This window comes from Enhydra lutris, unplaced genomic scaffold (genome assembly GCF_002288905.1).
Source record: "Enhydra lutris kenyoni isolate GAN:26980312 unplaced genomic scaffold, ASM228890v2 scaffoldscaffold28, whole genome shotgun sequence".
NCBI classification, from domain to species: domain Eukaryota; kingdom Metazoa; phylum Chordata; class Mammalia; order Carnivora; family Mustelidae; genus Enhydra; species Enhydra lutris.
Genome location: NW_019154112.1, coordinates 1718037 through 1730758, shown reverse-complemented (window position 1 = coordinate 1730758; position 12722 = coordinate 1718037). Strand labels below are relative to the sequence as shown.

The 12722-nt window shown below is 61.2% G+C and overlaps 2 protein-coding genes across 3 annotated transcripts in view; one reads left to right on the top strand and one right to left on the bottom strand.

The window, feature by feature from the left end:
- The window catches only part of LOC111152238 (tenascin XB), a 57148-nt gene extending 49103 nt beyond the window's left edge, over positions 1 to 8045 (top strand). Inside the window, exons 19-35 of the mRNA XM_022510669.1 lie at positions 11 to 70; positions 671 to 958; positions 1344 to 1619; positions 2858 to 3145; positions 3907 to 4230; positions 4539 to 4874; positions 5154 to 5276; positions 5377 to 5520; positions 5683 to 5802; positions 5904 to 6047; positions 6143 to 6273; positions 6399 to 6531; positions 6627 to 6778; positions 6871 to 6967; positions 7062 to 7223; positions 7303 to 7466; positions 7751 to 8045. Of these exons, the coding sequence (XP_022366377.1) occupies positions 11 to 70; positions 671 to 958; positions 1344 to 1619; positions 2858 to 3145; positions 3907 to 4230; positions 4539 to 4874; positions 5154 to 5276; positions 5377 to 5520; positions 5683 to 5802; positions 5904 to 6047; positions 6143 to 6273; positions 6399 to 6531; positions 6627 to 6778; positions 6871 to 6967; positions 7062 to 7223; positions 7303 to 7466; positions 7751 to 7855 (3047 nt within the window). The 3' untranslated portion in view covers positions 7856 to 8045. The remainder of the gene's footprint in view (positions 1 to 10; positions 71 to 670; positions 959 to 1343; positions 1620 to 2857; positions 3146 to 3906; positions 4231 to 4538; positions 4875 to 5153; positions 5277 to 5376; positions 5521 to 5682; positions 5803 to 5903; positions 6048 to 6142; positions 6274 to 6398; positions 6532 to 6626; positions 6779 to 6870; positions 6968 to 7061; positions 7224 to 7302; positions 7467 to 7750) is intronic.
- Positions 7566 to 10664, bottom strand: LOC111152239 (steroid 21-hydroxylase). 2 transcript variants are annotated; one of them, XM_022510671.1, is made up of 10 exons: positions 10403 to 10664; positions 10223 to 10312; positions 9964 to 10118; positions 9779 to 9874; positions 9570 to 9671; positions 9382 to 9468; positions 9033 to 9233; positions 8632 to 8810; positions 8439 to 8542; positions 7566 to 8348 (listed from the first exon to the last, which is right to left on the bottom strand). In XM_022510671.1, exons 1-10 carry the CDS (start codon positions 10599 to 10601, stop codon positions 8083 to 8085), a joined length of 1479 nt encoding a protein of 492 aa, XP_022366379.1. In that variant the 5' UTR covers positions 10602 to 10664; the 3' UTR covers positions 7566 to 8082. The 2 variants fall into 2 exon arrangements, with proteins under 2 accessions (XP_022366379.1, XP_022366378.1); XM_022510670.1 differs by having other exon boundaries at positions 8083 to 8542; positions 10403 to 10601.
- Positions 10665 to 12722: the final 2058 nt, after the last annotated feature.

Sequence of the window (12722 nt, the reverse complement as noted above, 5' to 3'; positions counted from 1 at the left end):
TACAAGATGCACCTGTATGGCCTGCACGGGGGGCAGCGCCAGGGCCCCGTGTCCACTGTGGGCATCACTGGTGAGTGTTGGCAGGGACCCTGTCCCCAAGGTCTCCTTCCATTTTCTCTTGTTTCCCCCCTTTGGATCTCAGCACCTCAAAGATGGTCCTTTAAGTCCCTCTCCTTTCTCTTATGACACTAATGATCCTGCGTCATCCCTTAGTTGAGTGAGGATGGTGGGGACGGCGTTCTCCGTCTGTTGGTGTGTACCCTGCGCTTCATAAATTGTACTTGTCTTCTTGATCTTGCTTCGTTCTTCATATATGGCCTCCTCAGGCTTCCGGAGTATTTTACTGACTCAGAATGCAGCTGCAGGACCAGATTCTCTGGTTTGATTCCTGCTCTAGACGAAGTGATTGTATGAATTCATGAACATTTCTTAACTTCTCTGTGCCTCAAATCCACGCAGAATGGGGATGCTAATGGCAATGGCATCTCCTTCGTATGTTGTGTGAGGATACGTGGGCTGCTGTGTGAGCTGCTTAGAGCCATGCCTGGGACACATTAAACACGTTAGAAGAGCTTGCTACAAAACACTCATTTCATAGCCTGGGGAAAGCACTCCCTCTCTTTTGAAGGGTCCTGCCTTTGGCCCCTCAGCCTCCTCTGCTCTGTTCCAGGCTCCCTACCCACAGAGCCCCCTGTAGCACCCCGCCTGGGGGAGCTGGCTGTAGCAGCCGTGACCTCCGATACAGTGAGCCTCTCGTGGACAGTGGCCCAGGGTCTCTTCGACTCCTTCCTGGTCCAGTACAAGGATGTGCAGGGGCAGCCCCAGGCGGTGCCTGTGGGCGGACACCTCCATGAGATCACAGTATCGGGCCTGGACCCGGCCCGCAAGTACAAGTTCCTGCTCTTTGGCCTCCGGGATGGGAAACGCCATGGCCCAGTGTCTGCAGAGGCAAAGACAAGTGAGTGAGGGCTGGAGGCGGGAGGCCGTCTTTGGCACTAGAGCCTCCTGAGTGCGCTTTCGCCCCCTTGTGCTGACAGTTAGAATTTCCTGTTGCCGTGCTCCACACTCCAGACCTCAGGGCCTGTGGACCTGCTTATTTCCTAGGTCCGGAGCACCCCCCTTACCCTTCTCATCCTTCTCCCCCCTCTTCCTCCATCCTGAGAGATGCTGCTTTCTTCCCTGGCTCATCTTTTCATCCCTCTGCTGTCCCACTTCCTGCCATGTGACCTAGCCACCCCCTCCCAGCTCCCAGAACCAGCTCCCAGAGCCCTTGCACCCTGGGGAAGCTCTGCCAGTCTGTCACCATTTCTGTCACTCTCCATACACCTCTCTCTCTTTTCCAGTCTCAGACATGAAATCTCCCCGCCTCGGGGAGCTGACAGTGACAGACGTGACCCCAGACTCCATGACCCTCTCCTGGACGGTCCCTGAAGGTGAATTAGACTCCTTCGTGATCCAGTACAAGGACAGGGACGGGCAGCCTCGAGTGGTGCCCGTGGCCGCAGACCAGCGCGAGGTCACCATCCCCAGCCTGGGGCCCGGCCGGAAGTACAAGTTCCTGCTCTATGGGCTGGCAGGCAGGAAGCGCCTGGGCCCCATCTCTGCCGATGGTACCACAGGTGAGCCCCCGCACTGCACCCCACCTTTTCTAGAGCTGCCTTCTCTTGTGCCCCCAGAGCCAACCCCCCACCGACCTATCCATGCCTCCGGCGTTTATTCTCCTACCTTCAGCCTTTGCCGCAGCAAAAAGCAAATATTTACTGAGTCTCGGTCGTGTGCCAGACACTTTCCTTAGCATGTTATAGGCATTATTCCCTTCATTCACTGACTGCTGATGTCATAAAAAGAATCCAGTCTTTGGAGCCAGGCAGACCTGTGTTCAAATTCCAATTGCTGGTGGTGTGGCCACGGACAGCCACTTCCTTCCCTTGAACCGCAGTTTCTGTACCTGCGTAGGCATAATAAATACGGATTGGCACTCCGTAAATGTTCCCATCCTCTTGCTTATGTCCCAGCTGAGGCAGGAGGTGGAAAATATGGAAGGGTTTGGCTGCAGAAAGACTATGGAAAAATCTGGTGTCATTGTGCCCATTACTCAGCCCCCTGAGGAAAGGGTGGAGGTGGGTCACTGACCCTTACCCTACTCCCAGGACCATGAGTCACCCTGGCCAGATGGGGATGGAGCACATGGTCAGTTGGGGCCTGGTACCCTGAGACTGCCTAATTCTCTTCCCTACCTCCCATTGTGGGGAGTGGATATAGTCTTCTCTGACCCTATCAGCCAGCACCCATCCCCATCGGGGCAGCCTCTTCTGCATTCTGCCCTCCATTCTCCCAGTGCTGCCCCGCCCCAGTGCCCTGGTCCAGGACTAGTAGTGCAGGGCTGGGCAACTGGGTAGAAGGACGACCCAGGCTGATAGCAAGGGAGGGAGAGGTCATGGCCAAGCTCTGGGAGCCCATCAGTTTGGCTGGCTGCCAGCCCAGCTCTTAAGGTTTAGGGGTGTCTCCCTGACAACCCAGATACACGCTGGGAGCCTTTCTGGGCTCCGGCCACATCCCTGCTCAGGGGGCCAGGGAGAAACTAAAGCCCTTCTCTACCCCCACCAGGGGCCCTATGTCACAAGGTGATCTTTTATGCATTTACTGCACGCTGGTCACAGCAGGGAGGGAGTGGGGGCAGGAAGGAGTGAGGGCAGTGGCCTCCAGAGGAGAGATGGAGCTGCTGGCTGTCCTTCCTTTGGGCAGATCGAAGCCACACTGCAGGGACCCTCTCCTAGAGCCTCGTGCCTCCCAGAAGGCGCCAGGGCTGCGGTAGAGGTAGCTCTTGACGGAGTTTCTCCTCCCGCTCTCACCACAGCTCCCCTGGAGAAGGAGCGGCAGCGCCCACCCCGCCTCGGGGAGCTGACAGTGACAGATGGGACCCCAGACTCCCTGCGCCTCTCATGGACAGTGGCCCAGGGCACGTTTGATTCCTTTGTGGTCCAGTATAGGGACCCAGCTGGGCAGCCCCAGGCAGTGCCTGCAGCCAAAGACCAGCGGGAAGTCACCATAGAGGGTCTGGAGCATGGCAGGAAATACAAGTTTCTGCTGTATGGGCTCCACGGGGGACAGCGCCTGGGCCCCGTCTCTGTCCTGGGAGTGACAGGTGAGTGAAAGGTCGAAGGGACTGGCAGGAGTGGGCCTGGGGGATAAGGAGGCCTGCACAGAGCGCGGGAGGGAGGGAAGTGCGGTGGGGCCTGCTCGGATGGTAGCCAAGGAGTCTGTGGAGGTAGGCGCAGGGCAGGCACAGGAAAGGCCCTGGCAACGGCCCCCAGCCTCCCAACACCCCCCCCGCTGCCCCATGCTGACAGCTGTTCCCCGTAGTCCCTCTCCTGAGGCAGCTCTTACCGGACAGAGGCAAACCCCCTCCTGTGAATGAGTCAGGAGCCTTTTCTCTCAAGTGGAAAATAACTGGAGAAGGACATAGGCGAGAGGCGCTGGGAGAGAGGGCTCCTCCCTGGGACGTGCCGACACCCCGCTCAGCTCAGCGGGATGCAGCACATGGGCCCTTCTCTGTCCTCAGGTCTTCTGCAGAGGCCACGTGCCCGAGCTCAAGGAGTGACCAGCAGCACAGGCACCCGGGGGGTGGAGGGGGTAGCAGGCTGCACACACACCTTCGGGGGGTGGGGGCGGCGCGAGAAGCTGCAGAGGTAGAGAAGGGGAAGCAAGGACAGGACTCAACACAGTAAACCCTCCTGCAGAGGGGTGATGGGGCCACAGTGCTGGCACTCACAGGGGCCCAGCGGTAGCTGGACTCAGTGCCACCACAGAGAACGGCAGGTTCGCGAGAAGGAAGATGGCTGAAGAGCCTCGATCACCACCCCTCCTGCCCCCGCTCAGCTTCTCCCCTGGGCTTCTCCCACGCAGCCCCGGAAGTGGACACGCCAGGCCCCTGGCACCCTGCCACAGAGGCTCCTGAGCCCCCTGCAGGGCCCCAGCTGCAGACACTGGCAGTGAGCGACATAACCCCAGACTCCCTGCGCCTCTCGTGGAGTGTGGCCCAGGGCCCCTTTGACTCCTTCGTGGTCCAGTATCAGGACACAGATGGGCAGCCCCAGGCCTTGCTTGTGGACGGCAACCAGAACAAGGTGCAAGTGTTAGGCCTGGAGCCCAGCACCTCCTACACATTCTTCCTCTACGGCCTCCACGAAGGGAAGCGCCTGGGGCCTGTCTCCACTGAGGGCACCACAGGTATGACCAGGCCAGGGCCCTCCACCGAGGCCTCCCCCACATCTGGTCTGGGACCAGCAGGGCTGATGGGGTGCCCAGGCACGGTGACTGTAGCGACAGAACGTGAGGAGGGCTCTGCAGAGGGGGAAAGGGTGTGCTGACAGCCCCCGCTCTACACACACATGCTCACTACGGGTCCCACTTGAAGCGCTTGCCCCTCATTAGCTCCATTCACAGATAAGAAACTCAGGGCGGGCCCGGGACAGAGCCAGAGCCCCACCCCAGGCCACCCAGGCTGTGTGCTTCTGTCCCCCACCCATTCTGTGCAGGGCCTGCTCCTGCTGGCCTGACCCCCGGGGAGACAGGGCCCCGCCTGTCCCAGCTGTCCGTGACCGATGTGACCACCAGTTCCCTGCGGCTCAACTGGGAGGCCCCCTCAGAGGCCTTTGACTCCTTCCTGCTCCGCTTCGGGGTCCCATCGCCAAGTACCCTGGAGCCACACCCGCGTCCCCTGCAGCAGCGGGAGCTGACAGTGCCAGGGTCACGGCGCTCGGCTGTGCTCCGGGACCTGCGCCCAGGGACCCTGTACAGCCTGACATTGTATGGGCTGCGGGGGCCCCATAAGGCCGACAGCATCCAGGGCACAGCCCGCACCCTCAGCCCAGGTAAGGCCCTGCAGGGGGCACCTTCCTGTGCTGCCCTGAAGTGAGGGGTCTGTACATCGTAGGGCGGGACCTCGTGTCTCAGCCAGCTGGGGGTGGTGCTTGGCGGGTGCTGGGGGCTGGAGATGTCTACAGAGACATTCTCTCCTGGGTCTAGAGGAAAGGGGTAGGTGAGCAGGGCTGGAGCCACTGGAGCCCCGGAAGAGGCAGGGGTGAGGATCCTGAGTCAGGAGCCTTGCTGCCATGTGCCCTTACTGCCGTCTCGACACACCCTCTCTGCAGTTCTGGAAAGCCCCCGTGACCTCCAGTTCAGCGAAATTGGGGAAACCTCGGCCCAGGTCAGCTGGATACCTCCAGCATCCAGAGTGGACAGTTTCAAAGTTTCCTACCAGCTGGCAGATGGAGGTGACAAGCTTTGCCCATGTCCTCATTTGCCCTCATCTCTCCTGCTCCATTCACTCTGCTCACTTCCCAGGACAAACTCCTGAGGCCAGTGTGTTTTCAGGGGAGCCTCAGAGTGTGCAGGTGGACGGCCGAGCGCGGACCCAGAAACTCAAGGGGCTGATCCCAGGCTCTCACTATGAGGTGACTGTGGTCTCTGTCCGTGGCTTTGAGGAGAGTGAGCCTCTCACAGGCTTCCTCACCACAGGTAGGGTGGACTAGGCCCTCGCAGGAGGTAGGGGGAGAATGAATGGGGAGGGGGAAGGTGTGAGAGGCTCTGACCGTGGACCAGAGGCCAATGGAGCTTGGGAAGGTGGGGGATGGAGCAGGGGACAGGGGACAGCTCTGAGCCCCCTGCCCCTTCTCCCAGTTCCTGACGGCCCCACCCAGCTCCGAGCGCTGAACTTGACGGAGGGATCCGCTCTGCTGCACTGGAAGCCCCCCCAGACCCCTGTAGACAAGTACAAAGTCCGGGTCACAGCCTCAGGGGGTGAGCGGGGCTGAGGCCTCTGTGGGGACTTGTTCGGGGAGGGGAGAGGGGGTCTGGCAGGGCACAAAGGGGGCAGATGCTGATGCGCAGCCCACTGCCAGCCCCCTCACTACAGGGCTCGGCCCCTGGCACTGCTGTGGAGTACCCTCTGAGTGGCCTTGAGCTCCACACCAACTACACGGCAACTGTGCGTGGTCTTCGGGGCCCCAATCTCACCGCCCCGGCCAGCGTCACCTTCAATACAGGTGCGGCTTGGAGCTGTGTGCGGCAGGGCAGGGGAGGTTCAAAGGAGCTAGGATGGGCCTCGTCTCCATCTTCTCTTCCCACTTTCCCCTCGCAGGGCTGGAGGCCCCCCAGGACTTGGAGGCCAAGGAAGTGACCCCACGCACAGCCCTGCTCACTTGGACTGAACCCCAAGTCCTGCCGACTGGCTACCTGCTCAGTTTCAACACCCCTGGTGAACAGACCCAGGTGCCCCCATCCCTCCCTCACTGGCCAACTCCCCTCCCAGCTTCCATTCCAGGAGGTGCTGCCCCATCCTCTGGCCCTCCCAGTGGGGCTACCTGTCCCCTGACCTGCTCCTTGTCTGTCCACAGGAAATCCTGCTCCCAGGAGGGGTCACCTCACACCGGCTGCTGGGCCTCTTTCCCTCCACCCCCTACAGCGTGTGGCTCCGGGCTATGTGGGGCGAGAGCCTCACACCGCCGGTGTCCACCTCCTTCATCACTGGTATTTGGGCCTTGGGACCTATGGCCAGGGGCTGAGCAGGCAGTAGGGGTCTGGGGTTTTGCAAAAGGACCAGCCCCTCATTCTCCTCTCCCCAGGTGGACTTCCAATCCCCTTTCCTCGGGACTGTGGGGAAGAGATGCAGAACGGAGCCAGCTCCTCGAGGCCCACCACCATCTTCCTGAATGGGAACCGAGAGCGGCCCCTGGATGTGTTCTGTGACATGGAGACCGATGGGGGTGGCTGGCTGGTGGGTGGAACACGGAAGCCTGGGGGTCTGCCCGGGGAAGGAGCTGCCTTGCCAGGAGCCATAGGCCAATGGTGCCTCCGCCTGCTTCTCAGGTGTTCCAGCGCCGCATGGATGGACAGACAGACTTCTGGAGGGACTGGGAGGACTACGCCCACGGCTTTGGCAACATCTCTGGGGAGTTCTGGCTGGGTCAGTGCCCCACAGGACTCCAGGGCCAGGGAAGGGACGGCAACCCCGTGGACACCAGGACCCTGATAAGAGCACTGTCCCTCCCTCCCCGCAGGCAACGAGGCCCTGCACAGCCTGACGGCAGCGGGCGACTACTCCATGCGCGTGGACCTGCGGGCCGGGGACGAGGCCGTGTTCGCACAGTATGACTCCTTCCGGGTGGACTCAGCCACGGACTACTACCGCCTTCACCTGGACGGCTACCATGGCACGGCAGGTCAGGCCTGGGCCTGGGAGCGGGGCAGGCTAGCGCAGAGGCCAGAGTGGCCCTCACTTTTCCTTTCACACCTGGCCAGGGGACTCCATGAGCTACCACAGTGGCAGCGTCTTTTCTGCCCGGGATCGAGACCCCAACAACCTGCTCATCTCCTGCGCCGTCTCGTACCACGGGGCATGGTGGTATAAGAACTGCCACTATGCCAACCTCAACGGGCTCTACGGGAGCACCGTGGACCACCAGGTGAGGGGCCAGGAGTGGGGGGCCCTGCTGGGCTGTGAGGGCAGGCTCGGGCCCTCACCTGTGAAGTGGGACAATAATGCCAATCTCACCAAGGCATCTTGAGGGAGATTTATTGGACATAAAGGTCCAGCTCAGATGAAGCCTCTGGGCCTTGGCAGTTGAGGATCTTGGAGTGGGGGAGGCGGTAGGGTGGCTGCTTTCTGGGAACCGTCTCCCCAGAGGGGCAGGGGTGAGAGCAGAGGGGATGTGTGCCTTTGACTCTGTGTCGACATCTCCTCTCCCAGGGGGTGAGCTGGTACTACTGGAAGGGCTTTGAGTTCTCTGTGCCCTTCACGGAAATGAAGCTGAGACCAAGAAGCTACCGGCCCCCAGCGGCCCAGAGAGGCTGACCGCTCACCTCTCCAGCGCCCCAGAATGACTGCCGAGCACTGAGGGGTCGCGCTGAGAGAAGAGCCAGGGGCCACCGTCACCACCCAGCCACCAGAGGGAGCCTTCTCCATCTGCGATCTCACAGCACCATGTTTACAGGGGGGAGGGCAGGGGTTTGTACGGGAATAATATAATAAAAGGAGAAACCGAGCAAGGCGCGTGTATGACCAGCGCGCATTCTGCCCTGTCATGGGTGCTGGCCCAGCTCCCAGTCCCCTGCCCCCCGGGGCTGCAGCTGCACCTGGAAAGGCCGCATGGTGAGGTTGACGCCGCAGCGGGCCTGGGGCTGCAGGGAGGGCAGGGTGCCCCCGGGTGGCAGCAGCGTGAAGGCCCGGAGCAGCCGCGCCAGCACCACGAAGAGCTCTAGGCGCGCCAGTGGCTCCCCGAGGCACACGCGTGCCCCGCAGCCGAAGGCCAGCACTCTGGGGCTGGCTCCGGGGGCCAGGAAGCGATCTGCGGGCAGAAGGAAAGACCCGGGGTTCTGTAGCCACAGGACCGGGCCCCTGCCGCCCCCACGCCGCAGGCACCCTCCCAGCCACGCACCGGGCCAGAACTCTTGGGGCCGCTCCCAGACTGTCTCATCTAAGTGGGCGCCTTGCAGGTTGGGGATGACGACCATGCCCTCAGGGATGTCGTAGCCCAAGATGCTGAGGGGAAGGTGGAGTCAGAGCCTGGCCAGCACATCCACCACTTCCACCCCTTTCGGTCCCACTCATCCCTAGCTCTCAGGAGTCACCTGCTGGGCCGTGTGGTGCGGTGCGGCAAGGCCAGGGGCACGGCCGGCCTCAGGCGCAGCACCTCCGCGATGGTGGCCGTGAGCAAGGGCAGCCGGGCGGGGTCTCTGTATGGGACTTGGGAGCCTGAAGCTTCAGGGCCCAGCTCACGATCCAGCTCTTCCTGCAGTCGCTGCTGAACCTGGGAAATGGGAGCAAGCCTGGTGTCTGGGGCTGGAACCCTGAGCCTGCTGACCCAGAGCTACCTCACCTCCTGGCCTGCAGCTGCCCCCTGCAGCAATCCGCCCCCAACCCCCAGCCTCCATGCAGACCAGCAGAAGCCACCGCCTGGGTGAACACAGGCCATGGGGGGGTGCAGTGAGCTGAGGTCCTGGGGCCTGGCCAGGCCACCCCCTGGGTGCACCTCAGGGTGGTGAAGCAAGAACGCCACGGCCCAGGAGAGAGTGGTCGCCGTGGTCTCAGTGCCACCAATGAACAGGTCCACCACAGACATATGCACATGTCCTTCAAGGAGCTGTCCGTGGCTCTCTTCTGCTGTTGGCTTCCCCAGTCTTTGGAGCATATAGTCAGTCAGGTCCCTCCACTGGCCTGCCACCATGCTCTCCTGTGGAGGAGAGGAGGGCCCAGCCTCAGCTCTCAGGGGAGCCACAGGTCCAGGACGGTGGGATGCTGGAGACCCTGCCCAGCTCTGGGGCAGGAGGCTCCCTGGCTGTGTGCCACGGGGGGGCGCCAGGGACACGCAGTGTTCCCACCTTGTGCTGCCTCAGCTGCTTTTCCACCATGTGGTCCCTGTTCTCCAAGGCCTGCTTCAGCCTCCAGAGGCCTGGGTTGGGGAAGAACTGGGGCGGGGAGCAGGAAAGTATAGCCGCTGGCAAGGAAGCCTGCTCCCCCAGCCCCTCTCTCTCCCAGGACCCAAGGAGTCTGGGCTGCACCTCCTCACCCTGAGAAAGGGAATGATGTCCAAAATTTGGATGGACCAGTGCTCCCAGGTTTTCATCAAGTCTTGGACACAGTCATGAACAGCATGTACCAAGGCGTCCTCCTGCCCACCCCGCCCAAAGAGGGAATCCTTTCAGTTCAGGACCAGAGAGAGAGTCAGGGAGGGGCTAAGGAAGGGCACCAGCATAGGGAGGACAAGAGAACCTTGACCTTGTCTCCGAAGGTGAGGTGACAGATGATGGTGCAGGTGAGGAAAGAGAACTCCTCCTGTATGGCCACAGGGGTGCCGGCCCGGGCTCGCATGCGCTGCGGAGAAGGACAAGGAGCTAAACAGGCCCGGGAGTTGCCGGGAGAGCTGAAGCTGCCCTGGGGCGACTGTGGGCATCCAGCCTCACCTCACAGAACTCCTGGGTCAGCTGCTCCACCAGCGGCTCCATGGAGTTGCGGAGGCCCAGCAGCAGGGCTGAGCGGGTGAGCTTCTTGTGAGCCTTCCAGAGCAGGGAGTAGTCCCCAAGGGAGAGGTCCGGGAAGTGCTGAGACACCAGCTGATCTGCAAGTAGGAGAGGGGTTGGGCAGCCCGAGGAAGCCACGGGCCTGACATTCCCTGCCTCCACCAGCCCATGTCTACCCTCGAGACTGGCCCTGAACACCTACAGGATGCTGTCTGGGGTCTGCCGGCGAAGTCCACCCACTTCCTGATCATGGCTTCCTCGATGGTCCTCTTGGAGTTCAGCACCACCACATCTGGGGGATGGCCAAAGCAGGATGTCAGCAGGGAGAGGACCCCGCTTCTCCCCTCCTCACCCCGTGGTGGAGAGGATGGAGCCAATGCACCTCGCAGCCCAAGGCGGAGCCTGTAGATAGGCCCCAGTTTCTGGGTCAGACCCAGCAGGTAGAGGGGAAGGTTGGGCTGCAGCAGGTGCAGGAAGCCTGGCACGAGAGGCGGGAGGCGGAGGCTGCGGAACTTCCACTTGTCCCACAGCAGGCGGGCACCAGCCAGCAGGGTCAGCAGCAGCAGCCCGAGGAGGAGCATGGCCAGAGCCCCGAGCGAAGGCCCTGGCAGGGCCACTTATAGTGTTGGAGGCCCCCCCATCCATCTTGCTGCTCGGGCTGCGCTAGGGCCTCCTTTGACTCCCCCCGGGGCCCTGCCCACTGTCCTGCCCACAGATCCTGGAAGGGCACAGTCCGCCTGGCCTTGGGGAGTCCACATGTCAAAGAATCGGCCTTTCATCCATCAAGAAGAAAGGAAAGGGGATGCGACCCTGACCTTTCTCCCACAGCCGGAATTGGCTTCCTGGCTCCACATCAACCAGGCAGGAAATTACAGTCACTTTCCAGCCCGAGCCCTCTCCCATTGCCACCCCACCTTGGACCACTTTGCTGCTTTACTTCAGAAAGACAATAGCCATCCCTGCCTCACCAGCCGTCAGATGAAAAGGGGCCTGTTTTTCTTTCAACTTGCAGATGGGGTGACCGTATGGTCAGGTCTGTCAGGACCACCCCAGTTTATACCTGTAGTCTCAGTGTAATGATTAACTGTGCTCCATTTCCATCTCAAAGGTTGAAGAAGATGAAGAGCTCTATGTCCCCCCCCCCCAGTTTGGGGGCTCTACTATACTAGATACACTCTTCAGTTGCAAGAGAAAGGGACTGACCCAAGCTGGCTTGAGCCAAAAAGAATTACTGTACAAATATGGGGGCATCTCAGAGAACTGAAGAGAGGAGAGGGGGGTTTCTTGGAAGCTAGGGACAGGGGGACACCACAGCTGCAGCAAGGGGCCAGGTCCTCACTCTTGGCTCCTCCCTCCTCCGTGTCCACCATCTGCCCTTTCCTCTTACGGGCTGTTTGCGCTCCCAGTTGCAGGTGGGATGGGACTGCCTCCAGGGTCAGAGTCCACGGGTTACAGGCCGAGCCCCAGCTGAAGAGAGAGTTCCCGGCATGACTGAAAGTTCCCCAATCGATGTCAAAGTCCCCAGGAAGGGGCCGGAGAGCCACAGCTGGGATCAGGAGGTCCAGCCCTATCCTGGGAGCTGTTGCCATAATGGGTTGGGTCCCGCTGGACCAGGTGGGGCAATCAGGAACCACTTTAATGGGTCCCAGGAGGCAGATGAGAGGCTCAAAGGTGGGGGGGCAGGGTTTGCCGAGAGACCACGCCAAAGAGGTGAGAGTGCTCAGTGAGAAGTCAGGGCTGCCTAGGAGTGGGAGTGAGGGATCAGAGGCCCTAAGGCCCACATCATCCCCAATTCCCTATCCCTGGGTCTGTAAACTGATCCCTGCACCTGAGAGCGGTTAGGCCACCCAGAGCGCACAGGCTTTGTGGCTGGAGGCCCTGAGTCCAGATACTGGCTGTGCCACCCACCAGCTTGAGGCAGTAACTGCTGGGGGTCGTGGGTGGAGAGGCTCGGGCTCGGCCTGCATCCACACCCAGGGCTGAGAGGGAGAAAGCAGCGGTGGCATTTCAAGGAATAAGCAGTCACTGCTGCCCCTGCCTCAGGGTTGACCTCCCAAACTGTGGCTGTCTTGCCACAACTGCAGCTGAGTCCCTGGCTCTCATAAATGGCTTTCTGCCACCCCATGCCGACCAGCTTCGGGGACAGAGATGTGATGGGCAGACACAGGGCCATGGGGACGACAGCCCTGGGGAGCCTTGGAGACAGAACCTCTCAGAGCTGCAGGGCATCAGAGGGGGCTCCACTGGAAAGAACAGTGACCTGGAAAACTGGCCTGATTGTGAATAGACCTTCATCAACTGACCTGGTTCCCTTGCCAGCCCCAGCTCTTCCACCCCACCTCCAAAGCCCAACCTCAGACACGATGGAATTATATGCAGTGCCCACAAATGGGCTCTGTCCTGCCCCTGGCCTCTGGGTCTTTCCTATTCTCCATCATCTGCTCAAATACCCTCACCTATACCCACTCTCTCTGCGTGACGCCTCAACTTTCAGAACCCACGTTAGAGGTCACCTCCAGGAAGCCCTTGCCTTCTCCCTGCCCCCAGATTGGATCAGGTGCCCCAACTACGTGCCCCCACAGGACCAGGCAGCTCCCGAACATCCCACGTCTCAAGGATGGGGACCTGGCATAGGGCATGGCCTGGAGGGAGAGCCCCACAAACTGCAGCTACCCGATCAGATGGCAGGCTGCTGCGGACTC